Genomic DNA, 20,098 nt, shown 5'->3' with positions numbered 1-20,098 from the left:
TCCCAGTTGCGGGCAACTTTTTGCTCCCTACTCCATATGGTTTTTTTTAAATGACAGGTCAGGAGACAAGACCATTTCTGAAGCTGTTCATAACATCTGCCTAATAGCAGTGAAACTGCCAGGCTAGTGCGTGCTTGGCCCAAGAGTGTCTCTGGAGAAGGGTCAGCTAAAAAGGGCAATATCTGACACTCTTCAAATTCTAGGTACACAGGATTGTTCAGATCTCTTACCCTATTTCAGAATTGTTTCTGAGGAATGCTGACCTTTAAATAACTCTTAAATGCTTGTCTAATTACAATACTTATAAGCAACACAGTTTCTAGCCTTATAATGAAAAACAAGCCTGCTGCGATTTTTATCCGGTCAGATTTCTGGCATTGATTGAAACATATTTTAATAACAAATGATCAAACATTAGCTGATGCAATTGTCACTTATTTCTAAAGTGTTATTTTGTTAATAGTGAAGTAATAATCCATCTGGAAGGTGATTAGTTCCAGCTCTGAGGTATCATTTATAGATTGAAACTCTAAGAGGATTCTTAACAACCAAAAACAAAGGAGCTATTACTTTTTGACAGGGTGACTGCAGGTTATTTCACCCCAGCCAGTATTGCTCCACACTCTGGAAATTTATTTCAGGCACTAACCTTCCTCCCTTTTCTTCAATGGGAATTAAGTCAATATCATTTGCCCAGTTTTGCTGAAAACTGACACACACACACACTGCAGTTGATGATATACTCAGTGGCAGACACAGTAAATTTTTCAATACAGAAGCTTTAATTCCTATAGCTGTGATTGGCATCTCTTCAATAGCAGCACAAGTCTTGGTGCAAGGAGAAATGGGACTTCACTACAAATTTTTGAAATAGGTTCAGATGCAGATGTCTTACCCTTCCAACATTTGAGCATGTTCAGAGGTGCGGTTCCACTATGCCCTGCTATAAATACATGCTTGAATCACAGTCTGGATCTGGGTTCAAGGTAGAACAGTTTTAATTTTTAGAATTAGGGTAGGGTATTCAGAAATTTGTTTTTTAGTTCAACTCATAGATTTAATATCTGGGTTTGGGTCTGGCTTTCAAACTATTTGGATGTGCCAGTTCAGGTTCAGCTCTACTTCTAAGGAACAATAATGAAAATCTGCATCAATAAGTTAATCAGAAAATGAATTGCAAGACTGGAAAAGAACATGAATAAAGTAGCAGAGTTCGCTATTTTATTTTTACCAAAAATGAGTATAAAGATATCTGTTACAAGAAGGATTATGCCAATTAAAGATTACTAGACTGTAAACTCCTTGAGGCTTATATCCTCCTTTGAGTTTGTACAGGGCCAAGCACATTGGCATTCAAGAAATAGTAAAGTTTTGAGATTTCTCTCTTTTGTTGATAAGGTATTTAACCATTTTTATAATACAATTACTCTAATTGACACAAAGTAAATAGTAACTGAGGATTGTTTTATTTCATTTCTATGTTCAGACATTGTAAAGTACAGTGTTCTAACAATGATTTTAAGTATAGCAATATTGAGAACTTTTCAAAATACAATGGCAGAACATTATTGCACTTTCTGTTTGCTTGTATACAAAAATAAGTAGTGCTTGGTTTGTTTTTTTTTAACCAAGTTAACAGACAGTAGAAAATCATTCTAAAAATAAAGTATCCATTAAAAAAAATAAGACCAATTGGTGAATTATGAAAAATCTAGTTTAAAAGCCAGGAAGACAGAATTTTATCACATACAGATGTTATCAAAGTCAACACATAAATGGAACATGACTTTTTACAGTAGTCATGACCTTGTGAACCTTGGCTAACCTTGGTTAAATTCTTATCCCTTATCTATTTCCTAGTTCAACACATAAGAGAACAAGGTTCAAACCACCAAGCAAGCCTTGCTGAATTTGGTCTACAGGCTGATGTAAAACTGCCTATTGCTATTCAAAATATAAAAATAAATCCTTTTGTTTAGAGTGGCTTCACAATCTTCATTGATATATAATTCTAGAAAAAAGGAAGAAAGAATCAATAAGTAGAGGCAGAAAAAAACAAGCTAGACATTTAAATGTATACATTATACAAAGCAAACATAGTAGTAAACCAGATCAGAGTATGTTATAACTATTCTAGTGAAAAAACTGTTGTGATAAATTATTGCATAGTTGTTTGATCTAGCTTATAATGTATTGTATTTCAAATGAAAGTAGAATGAAATCTACAGTCTCCAAAATATGTTCTTCCATCTGCATTCTTGTAATTATTCAATCTAAAAAGCACTTCCTCTTCTCCTAACTTAAAGCAAGGTTAGGGTTTGGTTGTGCCAGAATAACTGGAAGCCCCAGGAAAAGGATAGTTTTTCATAACATACAAAGGGAGGGGTTGTTGTTCAGAGGGACGTGATATGAGAGTGGCCACTGGGAGCAGTGAGCCCACAGTGGAGAGCTATCCTGCAGAGTGTCCACTGGGGGCAGCTGTGACACCTGCAGTGCGGGCCGGAGCCATTCTTGTGCCTCGGGCAGCGGGCGGGTGGCGCATGCGCAGCCCTGCCCCTGGGCATGCGGCGTCCCTTACCACTTCAATCAGGCGCCTCTCATAGGCTAGCCCCCCCCTTAATCCGGCCCTGGCCACCTGGCCACTACCTTCAATGGGGCTCCACTATCTTGCATGCCACAACAATGAGTAAGTAGCTCCACTGCTCAAAATACTTCCGGTCACGGCTCTTGACCTCAGTACCAGGGGAAGGGAGGAGAAAAAAAAGTCCCCTAGTGGCCAGGAGGTCTGGGGGGGAGGTCAGGGAGAAGCAGAAAAAGGCTCCTGGTGGTCGGGAGGGGTTGGGGGAGAAATAAGGCCTCTGGGAGCTAGGAGGGCTAGGGGGTGAAAAAAGGCCCATGTTGGATGCAACTTCCTCCCCCAGCCTCTCCTAACCCCCCACCTCCAACCTCCTGCACTCCCTACCCCCCATCTCCAATGCCCTGCCCTAAGTCCTGCACCACCCACACTACCAGCCCCCTGCCCTGAAGGACCGAGGCAATGCCATGTAAGTCTCCTAGTTATAAATAATTGACCAATAGGTTGAAAAGTATTAAATGTTAAGAAGTTTTAGATGTAAGGGTCTGCACTCCACACTATAAGAGAATCAATAGTTATTCTTGACTGAATAAAGAGTTCAGGGCAAGATCCTGGATTTAATCTTAAATAAAGCCAGAGTTATGTTACAGTTGAAGAACAACAGAGGAACATTTTAAAATGCCTACCGGCAGTGAATATAAGAGTATCGCCAGAAACAAGACTACAATCAGTAGGATGATAATGCCTATGAAAATCCATTTAAATCTGCGCCACACAATAAATTTCATTGTCTTGCATGGATTTGTGAACCAAAGGAAGGAAGTTTCTGGTCGGCTGCAGTTTGAAAGAAACAATATTCATCACGTTAACAAATAGAGAGTTTTAAATACTTCAGTCTGAGAACACAATGCAATTCAATTAATAATTAACTATATGGAGTTGAAAAAAGGCAATTAGTACAAAGACAGTTTCATTAAATTTGCACATCTATACAGAAAACATGTTGCATTTTTATTCTAATACATATGGAAAAAACTAAGAGAGAAAAAAATTTGGCATATATATACAAAGTGTGGCAAATTACAGCTGACATCTGAAGCATCATTTGTCAAATGTGGCTTTCATAAACAATATTTTGTAATTTGTAAGTGGGTGTCACAGCATTCTTCAAAGTAACTAAAGAAAAAAATATCTTACTTTGGTGGGTCTAACTTGGGGTTAATGTTGGGTTCATCTCTTCCTTTACCAGCCGGCCTTTCATCAGCCTCTTTTTCATTGAGGACTTCCAGAGTCATCTCAACTTTACCCTTCAGTAAATCAAGACATGTTAAACAAAGGACATCGCAAATAAACATTTTACCTAAACAGCACGTAATGGGTTTGTTTGGCTTTAAATCTCTTTGTACTGCTTTGGATAAGCTCCCACTTCATATTTTCTCCAATTGTTACCTCAGAATGTGTTTCTGGATTCTGACACTGTTACAACATGATACCAATCTGGTGTAAACAATGGAGACACATACAGCATGCGCTTCGGAATCCAACCCCCGTTCTGATTCCAAGTTACATGTTTGGTTCATTACTGCAAAATGTATTGTTCATAACGTGAAGGAAAGAATTCCACTTTTCTTCCAATGGCAAGCCAAGGTCAATGTCCTTTCATAATTAATAAAAATCTCAGCCTCTCTAAGGCTTCTGGGAACATTAAAAATCAGTTTTGGTAAATAGTTTTATTTTCATCACCTATCTCATCCCAGTATTAGGGTTTATAAGCAAGTCATTAGGAAGAAGCAATCAGATACATTTGAAAAAGTCTGATATTCTAATCTAATCAGCAGAGGTCAGTGTCAACATACATTCTGAAGGCCTGAGCCTACAAAACCTTGCTTATATGAGTAATCTTGTGAGTTCAGTGTTACTATTACCATATAAAGCTGCTCATGTGTGTAAACATTTGCAGGATCACCCTTAGCCACCTTTACACAGCTAAATAGTGATAAAAATAGTTCCTCACGAGGCAGGTGTAGTTAGTGACCTTCAAAATTTTATTGGCCTGATGCTCAGGCAAATAGTCCTGCTTCATTAAATACAAATTATATTTGCAATGTCATAAAAAGTTTTTGTTTCAGGCTTTCTCCTTCCTGTACTCCAAATGTGCAAAGAAGCCAACTACTTCAAGTGAAACATAAGAGCTAAACTCATCCCCAGAATAACTCAAGTGGCTTTAATGGGGACATAACCAGAATGATGTAGCTTATTTTTTTAAATTCTACTTGAGATTAAAAAGTACTTTAAAATTAAATACTAAAACTGTTCAAAAGTATTTTAAAAGGAATAATTTCCCCATCAAGCAAATCTTCCAAATACTCTGTGGATGTGTCTACATTGGCACCCCTTTCTGGAAAAGGGATGCTAATGAGACCAGTCAGAATTGCAAATGCCGCGGGGGATTTAAATATCCCCCGCGGCATTTGCATGAACATGGCTGCCACTTTTTTCCGGCTTGGGGTTTTGCCGGAGAAAAGCGCCAGTCTAGACGGGATCTTGCGGAAAATAAGCCCTTTTCCAGAAGATCCCTTATTCCTTTCAAGTAGGAATAAGGGATCTTCCGGAAAAGGGCTTATTTTCCGCAAGATCCCGTCTAGACTGGAGCTTTTCTCTGGCGAAACCCCGAGCCGGAAAAAAGCGGCAGCCATGTTCATGCAAATGCCGCGGGGGATATTTAAATCCCCCGGCGGCATTTGCAATTCCGAAGTGTCTCATTAGCATCCCTTTTCCGGAAAGGGGTGCCAATGTAGACACAGCCCACGTGTATTAATACTCCCAATGGTCAATTGGTCCATTTGTCTATAAGCTTGAAAGCTTAATGACCACTAAATCTATTCATATCTCTTCAAAGGAGCTCAGCTGAAGGGGAGCTCTAGTATAATTAAAAAAAAAAACAGAAGGGCTGTCAGTAAGCATAACACATGAGGTACTTTATACAAGGAAATATTCATACAGCCAAAACACGTGAGCCATCCTTTTCTGTGTAACACGGCCACCATCCCTTCATGGATTTCTGTTCGAAGAGTGAGACAGTCTTGGGAGCCTTGACAGAGTTGTTTGCCTTATATTCTGGAATCATGTCTATATTGCATTTTTCAGGAACTTTTGCTGGGATAACTGTGTTGTGTAAATCAAGTTCAACAAAACCTACCAGAGAAAATGAAAGAGAAAAGCATTCTGCATAACACAGCTGGCCAGACAGCATAGTGGAGTTTTCTGGTTTCAATATAGGCCCCTATGGACATATCTTCTGTGCAGCTAAAACAATATTAGACATAGGGTATATATGGTAATTTCTCTTTGTAATAAGCCATGAGTAGAATAGCAAGGATGCTGTTGGCCTGACTAAAGTGCACGTCTGAGAAGTAAGAGCTCTGTGGGAACCCCAACCACATTCTGTTGGTCTTAAACTGGTGCTATCAGTAAAACTCACAGGGCAAAATTAAAGAAAAAATACACTCAATAAAACAACCTCATACACACATTTCTGATATTTAATTATATATGTTAGTTACTTTAGCAGAGTGACAAAGCCAGTTGTCAGTCGTGTTTACAGCTCCTAGTAGCTGTTTGCAACACAGCATAAATTCAGAGCATCCTGAGCGTGAATCTAATAAACTGCAGAGGAGACATCTCTGAGCAGTGTACTGACGGAATTGGAGACTAAGCTTTATGATGCTTTTCATGACATCTCCTGATCTATATTCTGTGCAATCCAGGATCTGGCCTCAAAATTCAACTAGGTTCAAGAGCAAAATTCAGATCAGAATTCACATATATCTAAGTGTGGGGGAATAGTTCTGTTAAGGAAGCCAGGTATACTTTGCACTGCACAAAGAGAGCCTGATTCTTTCTCAGCATGTTAAATAGTTAAGAAATGCTGACATTATTAAGCAGGAAATTACCAACACTGAGATATAGGATCCTGAAGAAGACAATCTTAATTAAATCACCGCTCCTCCTGAATTGAACTCTCTGAAAATAAAGGGCTATATTTTCAGAGGGTCCCAGATCTGCCTCCATTTGTATGCAATGCAACTTTTCATGCACAAGTTGCCTGGCCAACATTTATCTTCACAATACAATTTTAGATGAATGATTTACCTGCAGAATTTTTTGTGTACAAAAATGTATACACAAGGAGTATTAACATACAAACTTATATATGAACAAATGGACACTTGATGGAACTCCATATGAACATTTGGCCTTTCTGCTGTAACTTGCAAATATTCATTTGTGAGCTCTCACTTTATAGTGATGATAATTTTTAGCTGTGAAAGTCATACCCAGGTAGTCATCCAAGGAGAACTTGTCATTATCCCATATCTGAATGATCACTTTGGGTGGGATTCTGAATTCTGTTTTGTCAAGACTCCAAAAATGCTCCTAAGAGTAAAATAATTTCTGTTAAAAACATCTTTAATGTGTTATCAATTGAAATGCAAAGTAGCATCCTGATCTTATCAGCAGATTTCATTTGAGTTTTAGAACCCAATCCTGCCCTCCTTGCCAACAGAAAACTCCCCACTGGGCGGGGAGCTGCATCTCTGTAACTAAGAACGGATTTGTAGCCATTGAGCTCAATTGCAGTTTGCTTGAGTAGGAGCATAGGTCCCTTATGGTGCAAATAACTTACATGGCTCAGTTGTGCCCTCAACTATGCACATATAACACTAATGGCTAAATATTGTTGAGGACAGAATTTCGCTCTGAATGCTTTATTACAGACTAATGAGTACATGAATTCTTTATTCTGAACTCTAGAGAAACTCACCTTTTTGGAAACTAGACAGAGTTGCTCAGCTGGAAGGTATTCAAAGGGGAAAACAAATCTCCAGTTAAAATTCCCTTCACCATCCAGGGACCTGTAGTGCACATCTGTTTTTTGCTTATTTTCTTCATTGCCAGGCATCCAGCTGAAATTAAAATGCAAATATACTTAGCGGTATGCACTAACCTTATTAGTGATTGTATACTTTGTAGTGATTACAAACATAAGCTATAGGATTTGTGTTGCAAAATGCTAGAGACTGATACGCAGATTTTTGGCACTTTCAGTGTGGCCCCATTCCAGCAGTATAAACACATATATAAGAATTGCCATCCTAAATTAAACCATTGGTCCATCTATCCAATATCCTATTAGTACTTAGTGGTAGCTGTGGTGCAAGAAGCTGCATATCCCTAATACAGTAAAACTCCAATTGTCTGGCATCCAGTTGTCCAGCACTTCCAATAGTCTGGCAGCAACTGGAACCTGGAAGTGCTCCGGTCAGCCGCTCTCACTGCCGGGCCGCTGTGAGCCACATGCGCACTCCCGGTCTGCGCCGTTCCGCTCACAGTCCCCAGTGCACACAGTGTCCAGCCTGCACTTGCTAGCAGCCGGCCGCTGAGCACAGGCAGTTGCCTTGGGACCCGGACATAAGGTTGACATTTTAAAGATTTCATTAAATACCCTCATGTGAGCAGGTCAGAGGATGGACGCCTTACCCTTTCACATAGATGTCACTCATTTCTTCCCCAGTGATACTTTTTTCATCCAGAATGACATCCTTTGTGTTCCAAATAATCACCCGCATGATGTATCTGAGAGAAAACATATTGGGGGGAGGGAGTGAATTGGCTAAGTACACCTAGGTCCAATGCACAATCAATGCACAGCTACTCACTTCTTTGCTTTGCGAGGATTGATGTTGAAGGGAGGGCCAGGAGGTCCCAAGCTTTTGGGGAAAACATCCACCCACATCTGAAGCTTTCCCTGCATTGAAAAAGTCAAATAAGAGATTTTTGTTGGTTACGTCTTTGAAAAACATTCAGGGGTGAAAATTCTGATGAGACCCCCCAGGGGTTTACACTAGGATGTGCAGAGCCTGAGATGGTGTCCCAAAGTTTGTAAGTGCCTCTAGAACTAACTGTAATAGAAGTCTTGAGACCCAGAACTTCTACTAAAGCTAATGACAAAGTTCCCACTGTCCTTAATCAAAGCAAGCTCAGGCCCTCCATTTGAACAATCATAACTGCTATTTTGTTTTTTTATCTTATATGGCTCCACAAATGTGCCTGGTGTTTTACAGCAGACAGCCCATGTCACATGGGTAACAGGTCCCTGCTCTTGAGACATTCTTAGCTTGATGAGGTCATCCTCCTGATCAGTTTTAAAAGGCCAAAATGTGACTATGGTAAATTTCTGCTCTATTCTCACTGAAAGTCTATTTCATTATCAGTAACTCTTCAACCATAACAAGAAACTATTCATTCTCTCCAGTGACTCTCATGCACTCCTTGCTTGGTGGATGTGGGATGCTCTGTATAGAGCACCTACTTGTAATTAGTGAATGCTGGAGAGTAAGCGCTAGATTTGTCCTGCTGGCACAAGGAGGTGTAATTTAAACTTCGCTCTGCCAACATGGGGCACTCTACCCTGAACAGGATCCACCGCCAAGTGACATCATGGAGAATTTGCACCAATAATCCCCTTGAGGGTTCCTCTGGGGCTCCATAAGGGGACAGAGGCTGCAGCAGGAATGGGCTCAACCAGTGCATTTCCCTGGCTGCCATTGTCTTAGTGGACTTTACATCTAAGGACCCTCCCGCACAGTGTATCCTGAATGAAACTGGCAGAGACACTTGGGGTAGAATCCTGGCTCCACTAAAATCAATGGCAAAATTCCCATTGACTTGAATGGGGCCAGGACTTCACCCTTGAACTGATACATTGTTAGTCCTAATTAATACACTGTAATTCACATCTCAAGCTTTTTGTCAGACTAAATAGTTTGCTGGGAAAATAGAGGAAATTTTGCAAATGTTACTAGCACAAACTCCTCCCCTACTTTAACTCCAATCCAATGAAACGTGCATATGGAACCTTGTGAAACTGCCTCCTCTGGAGGCTTTGCAAACCATCCATCCTCTTAGCTACTTTATTGTCTTGTAGTTAGTTTCTTGACTGGTTGTGGATAGGCTGACTGTCAATATGATGAGCCCAACTTGTGAGATAAAAATATTTTTCAGGTGTGGGAACGCAGTCTGGTACCAGCGGTTCAAAGTGAGAGCCTCTATGGTTGCAAGTTTATCAGTTTGGTGGAGACTGAATTTCACAATAGTAACACATTTGATATCAGTGGCGAAGGATGACTGCCAAATCTCTGGATTAGGCTCGCTCCTTTGCTATTCAAGTGGCACTCAATACAGTTCCTGCAAATACACATTTCTGTTTCATTCCTCTCTCCCATGCCTCTTATATGTGAGAAGTCCATCTGGAGCAATCACAACAGAACAACATTTCATTCTATGTAATCTCTGTCTATAGAATCATGGTCTAGTATCTGGGCACAATAATACTCTCTGCCACTCTTTTTCCCTCACCCACTCCAATCATAGAAATCAAAGGTAAAACCAGTTTATAGTACTTGTGAGATATTGGGCTGGAAGGTGCTGTATAAGGTCCTTGTTTCCACATGTTCAGGGACCAAGCCTTGGGTTCTAAGGATATGAAGGGCTAGACGCTCTTCACCTGGCCCAAGATGCTGGTGCAATTTTTTGTTAGCCTCTGAAATAAAAAGAAAGAACTAAAGTGGGGCTGAGCTCATGACCCAGAGTTTGCATTTAATAATTGACTCTAGTCATACTTTTAAAATAATCAAACAGCAACCATTCTTGTATGTACATGTCCATGCAGAAGGAGAATGCAAACTGTAGTGCAAAACGTACTTGGTTTTTACTCTAATTCTTCATATTTTTATAATTTAAAGTTTTATATTTCTATAAATCTGTGAATTCAAAAGAGATAAATTTGCAATGAACTCACCAAATTCATCCAAGCTATAGTCTCGTCCTCCATAGTTAATCCTACTTCCATTTTCTGAGAGGATAGGAGGAGAGTAGCCTTTAAACCTGGCTACATTTTGCAATATTTGTGTTGGTTTCAGTTGATCTCGCCAGGTATTTACACCTGAGCTTTTAGGAAATAGAGCAGATCTTGGAATTAGTACAGTATATGCTGTTTTCCCCTAAAAAATTAAAAATGCAATAGCTAAATACTTTGTGGGTGAAGTCATACCAGGGCTAAATTTTGCCACTAGACTTTGCTATATTAGTGAAGGTTTTGTAAAGATAAAATTTAATTCAGGGCCAGTTAAAGTTACAGCAGTACAGGGTCAGTAAAAATCGTTACAGCAAATTCATCTGATTGCAACTCATGTTTTTGTATTTAATGCCCTATGCTTGTCAAATAATTTCATGTTCTCACTCTGCAAATATTGCTTATTACCACTAACAGGAAGGTCATGTCTAGAGACGAATCTGCCTAAGAATGTGTGGAATAACAGTTTTTGTAAACTCTTCCTAACATATTGCAGTTTTTCTTTAGAAAGTAGCTGATTCTATAGGCACGCCAATCAGGTAAAAAATGCTGTAGCACTTTCTATTACCGGTTCAACCTCCCTTGTCCATCACTCTCGGGTCCAGAGTGGTCCCGAACAAGGGAATTTGCCCAAGCAGGGGAGGTCAGGCGTTCGGGCTCTCCCAGGGCTCCCCTCCTGGCAGCTGCCCTGGGAGCACCTAGAAATCTGACCTCCTCCGGCTCACCTGCCTGAGTATACTGCTCCCAGCCCAGTCATGGGGCTCTGCTCTCTGCCCCCAGCCCCGCATGGAGCAGTAGCTGCTCCTAGATTTCCCCAACTCTGTGTGGCGGATGCAGCAGCAGCAGCAGTTGCTCCTGGGGTTCCCTAGCCCTGTGTGCAGTGGTGACAGCGGTGCTCCCAGGGTGCTCTACCCTCAGGTCACTGCCCCTGCAGGCTGCCGCCGATCAAACCAACTCTGCTCCCAGCCGCTGTCAACCTCTGTGGCTGGGCTTTCTGGTCTAGCAACATCTGTGGTCCTGCAAGACCACGGATGTTGCCAGACCAGGGAGACCCAGACAAGAGAGGTAAAAACTGTACAACCAAACAATGGTGAAAGTGGCTTTTTTCAATTATTAGGAAATTTGAATTTACTAGCACAGTGTTTGAAGAAACAAAAGCACCACTTACATGCAGTACGCCTGTGGTATTCCACAATGAGCTCCAAAGCGAGAAAGGAACCTATTCTCAAGATCAATGATGGTTTCACCAACTTTTTCATCACGAGTCAGCATATCATAATCATAGACTGAAATTTTCAGATCCTTCTCTTGAGGCAAGAAGCAGCTGAGTTCATACATTCTAAATGTATAAGGCCCAGTCAACATTAAAAGTCACAAAAGTTTATTAGTAGTCATTTTTAAAGAAATGTAAAGACATATCCTTGGTGATACAGCAGGGAGGAAAGGTGTTTGGCTCCGGGGAAAGGGACTTACATGCAGTACTCCTGCATGACTCTGGGGAAGGGGAAAGGGAGGGGATTGTGTTACGCACGGCTTCCCAGCCAACTGATTGAAAAGCCGGCCACTCAGCACAAGTGCCCCAGTGCCTGGAGGGAGATGTGGGGCTGTACCAGTGGCTCCAGGGACCCGAGCATAAGGTTGGGGAGCAGGGGATTAAGTTGGGAGTATGCAGTACCTCCTGATACTCCAGCATATCCGATAATCTGGCACCACCTAGGTCCCAAAGGTGCCGGATTATCGGAAGTCTACTGTATATAGGTATTGCCTCTTTATAGGTACAGTGACAAATATAGTTCGTTTAAACGTAGGTGCCTAAAGTTAAGCTCCTAAATCCATACAGACACTGAGTACATGTAGATTTCATTGACTTCAAAGGAAGAGCAGAGGGATCAACATATTTCAGGAAATGCTTAGAATTTTATACAAATGGACACTAGTAAATAGCCAGCATGCAACAGTGAATAAGACGACAGGGAATATAGAATATACATAAAATAAGATGAGTGCAATATATAGATATTGAAGATATAATGGTGATGTGATTATATATTCATGGACAGAGACTATAAAAACACTCCAGAAAACATCAGATTAAAAAATATAAGAAAATTAATTACCTGCCAAAATCTGGGTTAAGAGTATTGGGAATATAATGATCTCTGTCTTCAATTACTTTTTTACTTAAGGTTATTTTTATATAAGGATCACACTGTTTGGAAAAAGATGGAAAATAATACAGTTATGTCTCTTTTGTGTGTGTGCGCCAATTTGGCATTGTATCACTAAGTTCTTAAGCATCAAAGTTAACTCCTAAACCTCATAAAAGTAAAGTGTCTCACCAGCCCATTGTTGTCCTGGGGTTGGAGATTTAAGGCTCTAATGATATAAATACGCACAATGCACTCTTGAGGTCCGCTGTCTGGTAACTCACGGAATTGACGAGGAGGAGCTGGTACACCGGGATCATCAGATAATGGATAGATTCTAAACGAGCCCTAAAAAGAATATGTACAAGAGAATCATACAAGTTAGAGACAGGGGAGACTTTTTGTGAGGTTTATTGTCCTCCTGCCTTAAGGAGGGACTGCTTTGCACATGCTCAGAAAAAAATTATCTCAATTTTGTCTGTTGAAGTCAGTTGGAGTCTTTCCATTTACTTTAATGGGCTTTGGATTAAGCTCATAATGTATGTAGGGTTAGAGCCTCAACTGGCTTAAATCTGTTTACTACTTTTCATTTCAACTGAGCTATTTCAGTTTACTCCAGTTGAGGATCTGGCCCAGTGTATTTTGTATTTTGCCCTACCAAAGATGTCTTTGCAGGTTTTCTTCTGTGTATAAATCACATTGAAAATATTCTTACCTTTTAAAATTTGTGAACAAAGTCACAAAAAAGAGTGCAGAATGAAGTACAAAAGCTGTCTTAGATTCAATTCCACAGCTGTGTCTACACTGCACCCCTTTTCCGGAAAAGGGATGCCGATGAGACAAGTCGGAATTGCAAATGAAGCAGGGGATTTAAATATCCCCCGCTTCATTTGTATAAACATGGCTGCCGCTTTTTTCCGGCTCGGGGCTTTGCCGGAGAAAAGCGCCAGTCTAGACGGGATCTTTCGGAAAATAAAGCCTTTTCCGAAAGATCCCTTATTCCTCTTAAAATCAGGAATAAGGGATCTTTCGGAAAAGGCTTTATTTTCCGAAAATCCCGTCTAGACTGGCGCTTTTCTCTGGCAAAGTCCTGAGCTGGAAAAAAGCGGCAGCCATGTTTATACAAATGAAGCGGGGGATATTTAAATCCCCCGCTTCATTTGCAATTCCGACATGTCTCATCTGCATCCCTTTTCCGGAAAAGGGGTGCAGTGTAGACACAGCCCATAAGTACATCTAACTGAAAAATATCAATGAAATCATGGCCCCTTTGAAACTCAATGGAAGTTTTGCTATCAAGTTCCATGGGGCCAGGATTTTGATTTATATGATTTCATTAACTTAAAATAGAGACTGCATACTATGTCCTCAGCTGATGTAAACTGGCCTTCCTTCACTAAACTCCAGTTGAGCTAAACTTATTTACTGTAGTTGATGACCTGGCCTGTTGTTTTCTTTATATAATAAATGTAAAATGCATTTTCAACAGAGATTAATGGTTTCCTTTTGGGAGGGCATTAATTGATTTTTTTTTATTTTAAAATGATTACAGTATATTTCAAAATCACTAGAAATAGCCACTGAAAAATAACATGCTTTTCAACGTGTGTGTGTAGCATTTGTCCTCTGAATTAACATGCCAGGTATCCCTAGAGGAGAGAGAGAGAGATGCTAGTCTGTTCCTCCACTATGCCACTGAAAACAAAGGGGCTGATCCTGAGAGATTCTGAACACTTGCAGTTCCTGCTTAGGCAAACCATACCTATTTAGCAAAGCAGGTATACACATGATTCAGACGCAAGGAAGTCAGTGGCACTTCAGCACAGTCAATGTATTTTGCTGAATAGGATTGGATCCAAGCACATGCTCAAGTGGTTTGATGAAGCATCGCTTGAGTAGGAGTGGTGGGTGCAATGCAATTCTCAGAATCAAACTGAATGGCTGTGTCTACATTGGCACCTTTTCCATAAAAGGGATGCTAATGAGACACTTCGGAATTGCAAATGCCGCGGGGGATTTAAATATCCCCCGTGGCATTTGCAATTCCGAAGTGTCTCATTAGCATCCCTTTTCCGGAAAAGGGTGCCAGTGTAGACACAGCCTTTATGTAAGTGTAAGTGATACATTCAAAGGGCTGCGCCTGCACTGAGGTTTTTTTTTTTTTTTTGCAACAATAGAAGATATCTATCTCTATCTCTATCTCTATTTACCTTAAATTCTCCTACCACTGAAGGGTCATCATTGTCCTCCGATCTGCCTCTGTATAGTTTAAATGTATCACAGAAGTCTGTCAAGTGCTTAAATTCAGGGACATCCTCCAGCTCACAGTCATATACCTAAAGTAAAATTGAAGTGACATATAAATATTTAACACAGATGCTAGGTCCATTAAAAAGCTAATGTAATTTTGGCATGGCTAAGCTCTACTCTGTGCAGGAAATGTTGGGGCATCAAGGCAGTCAGTATAATTTGCACTTTTACTTCTTTATAGGTGGAGAACAGCAGAATCTATTTGGAAAATGTGAGTTGTTTCTGGTGCTGCCAATCCCCAGGGCTGTGTCTAGACTGGCAAGATTTTGTGCAAATACTTTTAAAAAAGTATTTGTGCAAGAGAGCGTCTACACTGGCACGGATGCTTTTGCGCAACAGCATCCGTGCCAGTGTAGACGCTCTCTTGTGCAAGAAAGCTCCAATGGCTATTTTAGCCATCAGGCTTTCTTGCGCAAGAAATTAACTTGGCTGTCTACACTGGCCTTCTTACGCAAGAATACTGGCACAAGAGAGCTTATCCCTGAGCGGGAGCATCGGAGTATTTGCACAAAAACCACTGATTTTGTACAGTACAAAGTCAGTGTTCTTGCGCAAATACTCGCAGCCAGTGTAGACAGGCGGCAAGATTTTGTGCAAAAGGCCGCTTTTGCTCAAAATCATGCCAGTCTAGATTCAGCCCAGTTGTTTCTGGTGCTGTCAATCAAAACCTGAATCTTTTCTATAACATCAGCCTCACTTTCATTTATACATCAATGGGGGAAAGGGATAAAAGTAAGAGTGGACTTAGGATATTGCTGGCTCCAACTTACACTGATGCACAAAGAAAAATATTAAACATACAGAACTGCAGACTCTATCTTCTTAATGTGCATCTGACCTTCTCTCCCAGAAAAATCAATGGTAAAGCTCCCATTGAAATCAGTGGTGCAAGATCAAGCCCTTAATATCTATGTCTAGTCAATAGAAGAAAAAAGTACAAAACCTTTCTGGAATGCCTTTCCCACCCTTCCCCTTCACCTCCCCACATGCATGTTAGCATAAATAGTGGTAAATCGAATGTGGGAAAAGTCACAATTTTCATTACTAATATTAAAATCAGAAGGATATTAAGGGCCTTATCTTTATCTTGGCTTCCCTGTTGCATGCCTAAAATAATTGCAAGTGGTTATGTACCTGCATTTGTTTGTGATTGCATCTGATATTGAGATACTTAACTATTTATGAACCTACATATCTGGTAGGTAGACATCTAAATGTCTCTTTTTTGACCAGATGAAAAGTGGGAAACTGACTCCAATCCATTTAGGTCTGTGCAGAAATACCTGTCTCGCTGTTCAAGGTCTGTTATGCACAAAATGATACTTTGGAGAGAAGCCAGATGAAACTTGTGATGAGCAAATTCTATCCCTGCCTAAAATCCCAAATTGCAATAGGTTAGATTGCTTACATTTATGGCAATCTGAAAAGACAAGACTTAATCATTTGTTTTGAAACCTAACAATCACGTCAAAATAATTATGTTAAACAGGGACAAGATTGTTGACCTACCAAAACATGTCCCTTTCATTTATCTTGTAATAGTACCTTTAAGGTGTCATATCCTTTTTGAGTATATTGTCCACATTTTTCATGCTCTCCTATTGAAGCATAAAATTTGCTCCACCAATCAACAATTTCTTCTTCCTTAAAAAAAAAAAAGAAAACCCCCTTTTAGTGGTAGACAAGAATGAACTTTAGAGCCTGCACTCCAGCTTCTATCATCTATAAAACAGATGCAGTGACTAATTAAAAGTATATCAAAACTTATTCTTCAAATATAATAAAGTTCTGGATAAAAAAGAGCAATGAAATAAAAATTTGGGGCTGAACTGTCTGTACATAACTCATAATTACAATACTGCATCTGACCAATAGTCTGTCTTATCTAGTATCCTGCTTACAGCTGCACACACTACTTTGACTGGATTTTTTTCTTACATATGCACCAACCACAACAATCTATGCATTTTAGCTATTGCAATGAATTCTAGATACCATGGTGATAGTTTCCTCCAAAATTCATAATACCTAAAGTAAACAGTTCATAAAATTATTTCATATGGGAGTAAAATGCATCAGTTATGACATAGGTAAAATCCCAATTGATTTCAATCATACTGATATGAGTAATACTGATACAATTAGAATTATCTCCGACCAAATTCACAGCTGGTGTAAATTGGTTGCTCTGCTAAAGTCAATTGAGTTCTGCTGCCTTTTTACTTGCTGAGGATCTAATTTATTTATTTGAAGGGGAATGTTGTCAGAGTAAAATTAACAGGACATGTCCATTAGGAAGGAGTAGTGGAACCATCAATGTATTCTGGAAACTATCACCTCACCTTTTTTCCTCCCCTATATTTCACAACTGTGTGGAAAATAAATGCATATTGACCCAGTGCTACACTTTTATAGTGAGCAAGGAGCTAATTTTAAGATTTTTTTCAGTTAGTTTGTCAGCATCTTACCATAGATATGTTGTGTATCTAACTCTTTTGGGATTAGATCTGTTATTTGTAGGAAGTAATCACTCGAGATAAATAATCCAGGTAGTAATAGTTGTTATTCATTGTAAATATATGAAAAATACTAAAGGGTTGTGGTATTTACAGATATGATTAGTGTTACTCAAATCAATACATCAGGTTTTTTTATAACTGTGGACTATGGGGAGGCTCACATTTCGGTTTTGCATAATTTTCCAAGATTTTACATTCTGGTCAAAAAGTGAAGGCAGCATTTTATTTTGATATTTTTCAAAAGTTAGACATCCCTCTTTCAATCCCTAAATATACCAAAATTAGAAGAAAAAGTTAACTTACCAATTTCTACCTAGAGCTTTGAGTTATAAGAAAGTACAGAAATTTCTATTATAAATAAAGAAAATAGTAATTACCTTTTCTGTAAGCTGTAAGGATCCATTCATAAAAAAGAATAAAACAAAAAAAAGAGGATAAATAAAAAACATAGTTTATTATGCTCTTCATCTGGTTGTAGGTGATAAAGGAGGGAAAACTTAGTTTTCATATTGCAGTTATTTATTATATGAAAAGTTGAAAGTTGTCAGAATTGAGGACTTTATTTCTGGTTCTTTTAACAATGTTTTAAAAAGTAAACAGAGAAAATGTGTGAGAGAGTGTATTTATATTCTTGTGGACACAACACCGCATTCCTCTCTCACCCACAGCTTTCATTGACTTGTTTGGGGTTTGCAAGGAGTGCAAGATCTGATCTATTCTTTGCGTGACTGGTTTACTTACAAGAGAGTCCAATACTAACTATAAACCAAACATAGTAATTTTTTCATTCCACAGAGATTTCGTTCCAAAGGATCCTCAAACAGTAATTTGAATTGTTTTGCTCTTTTGGAAGACTCTCATATCTTAACATGCTTATAAAATAGTTGCTAATGCTCATAAGTCTTTGTTGTTTTATTGCCACTTTGCAGCTTTAAACATTGTAAACATTCTAGAGTCTGAAAAAATGTGAAGAATTAAACTTGCAACAACTTTCACAATCACAAAGTTAATTATATAATTACATTATGAAGAAGAATCTTTCCATTAAGAGCAAATATTACACCAGACATATTTGGAAGCAATGATTACCACTAGTGATTTTCTGTGTTTATATCATCCATCATGTTCTAATTTAGAGGCATAATAATTAGATTCTTGTGCAAACCGAAGGAAATCCCAAAAATAGCAATTGAGTATACACAACAAATATACTACTCAAAATTCCTCATTTCTATCATGAATGTAATTATTCTATTTGAATATTAAAATGTACTGTACTTCAGTCATCATGGCCAACTTTAAGATAAAATCAGATGTAGTAAATAATTTCATATTGTATGAGAATTCATGACAATTTCTAAAGGAGCTGTTTGCCCTCAGAAACTCCGATTTCTTATCTGTTCATAATAAATTTAAAGACCTTGCACTTTTTAATGTATATTATTTTAATACCAGTTAACAATCTGGAAGATAGCTGAAAGACAGTTTTCCATGGAAACAACTTTGTTTGCATTACTGTGCAACAAGTTTCATTCTGAATAACTCCAAATTAAGGGGATTTACCACAAAACATAATTATTTATGGTCTCTGAATCTTTCATCGGAACATAATGCTCAAATTGCTGAATGGTTAAAGACTATTTTTTCCTGATATTTACAGTATTCAAATGTCTTTTCAAACAATATTTTAATAGCTTTGAAAAATGTTTAAAATCCAAACCACACAAATTCCTGCTTCAAATTGTAAATATAATCTGTATTTTGGCTTCTGTTAAAATTAATAAGCAGACATTGATTTAAGCTAAATCATTATATGATAAACTGAGATTTTGGAGAGAAATAACCACATGGCAAAGATCAGATAAAATAAATTTACCAATTTCTTTAGTTATCCAATGACTTCATTATGTATTATTATAAATGTATTGAACTTCAGAGGGGTAGCTGAGTTAGTTGTTTAAGTTTTTTTCAAGTACTGAACTATTTATTAATCTGCTCCAATTATGAAGACCCTGTAATATCAGGCAGAGTGGAGTTTTAGGATGGTAACAGAATTTCGTTATTTATTGTTGAATAATTTTATCCAACAGTATGTTTTCCCCTTGGAAAATGTAATTTAAACAAAAGACAAATTGGTAGTGGAGCTATACCAATCATTAATTCTGAAGTGTAAATACGACATTTAAAGAAACCGGAAGAACTACCTTGTAATTGTAAATATACTACCGTACTTGATGTAAAAACATCTTCCACTCCAAAATCTTCTAGAGAAGAATTATAAGAAGCAAAGTGAAAGCCACATAACCAAGACACCTCCATCCCCACTTTGGTTATCTTCATGCATTAGTTTCATACATACATGCACTGCTGTTGGAGAAGCCATTTTGCTGAGTGCTGTTGACATACTGCTTAAGCACTGGAAATTGGAATGTAATTGATGAAATTTCTACATCTGTGTCCTTAGCATGTTATCTGCATATAACATATGCTTTCCAAAAAGGTACTTTTATTTCTTCTAAAGAGTCCTTACATCATATGGATGCTATTAGAACCATGGAATAGTAAAACTGGAAGATACCTAGAGAGGTCATCAGGTCTAGTCCTCTGTCCTTACTGCAGGACCAAGAACCAT

General features: G+C 38.8%; 1 protein-coding gene across 4 annotated transcripts in view; it reads right to left on the bottom strand.

Moving 5' to 3' along the window:
- Positions 1-1,443: 1,443 nt before the first annotated feature.
- MYOF (myoferlin) overlaps positions 1,444-20,098 on the bottom strand; it is a 150,191-nt gene continuing 131,536 nt past the window's right edge. For 2 of the 4 annotated variants that reach the window (XM_075935158.2, XM_075935160.2), the window contains 16 exons: positions 17,844-17,855; positions 16,493-16,591; positions 14,848-14,973; positions 12,830-12,985; positions 12,608-12,699; positions 11,659-11,829; positions 10,437-10,585; positions 10,039-10,178; positions 8,296-8,384; positions 8,117-8,212; positions 7,401-7,542; positions 6,913-7,012; positions 5,577-5,770; positions 3,773-3,882; positions 3,262-3,409; positions 1,444-2,011 (listed from right to left, as the gene is read on the bottom strand). In XM_075935158.2, coding sequence (XP_075791273.2) covers positions 1,976-2,011; positions 3,262-3,409; positions 3,773-3,882; positions 5,577-5,770; positions 6,913-7,012; positions 7,401-7,542; positions 8,117-8,212; positions 8,296-8,384; positions 10,039-10,178; positions 10,437-10,585; positions 11,659-11,829; positions 12,608-12,699; positions 12,830-12,985; positions 14,848-14,973; positions 16,493-16,591; positions 17,844-17,855 — 1,860 coding nt within the window. In that variant the 3' untranslated portion in view covers positions 1,444-1,975. The remainder of the gene's footprint in view (positions 2,012-3,261; positions 3,410-3,772; positions 3,883-5,576; positions 5,771-6,912; positions 7,013-7,400; positions 7,543-8,116; positions 8,213-8,295; positions 8,385-10,038; positions 10,179-10,436; positions 10,586-11,658; positions 11,830-12,607; positions 12,700-12,829; positions 12,986-14,847; positions 14,974-16,492; positions 16,592-17,843; positions 17,856-20,098) is intronic. The other 2 variants (XM_075935159.2, XM_089780168.1) reach the window with 1 other exon arrangement.

This window comes from Pelodiscus sinensis, chromosome 8 (genome assembly GCF_052426305.1).
Source record: "Pelodiscus sinensis isolate ZL-2025 chromosome 8, ASM5242630v1, whole genome shotgun sequence".
NCBI lineage: Eukaryota > Metazoa > Chordata > Testudines > Trionychidae > Pelodiscus > Pelodiscus sinensis.
This window is presented reverse-complemented; position numbering and strand designations above follow the sequence as displayed.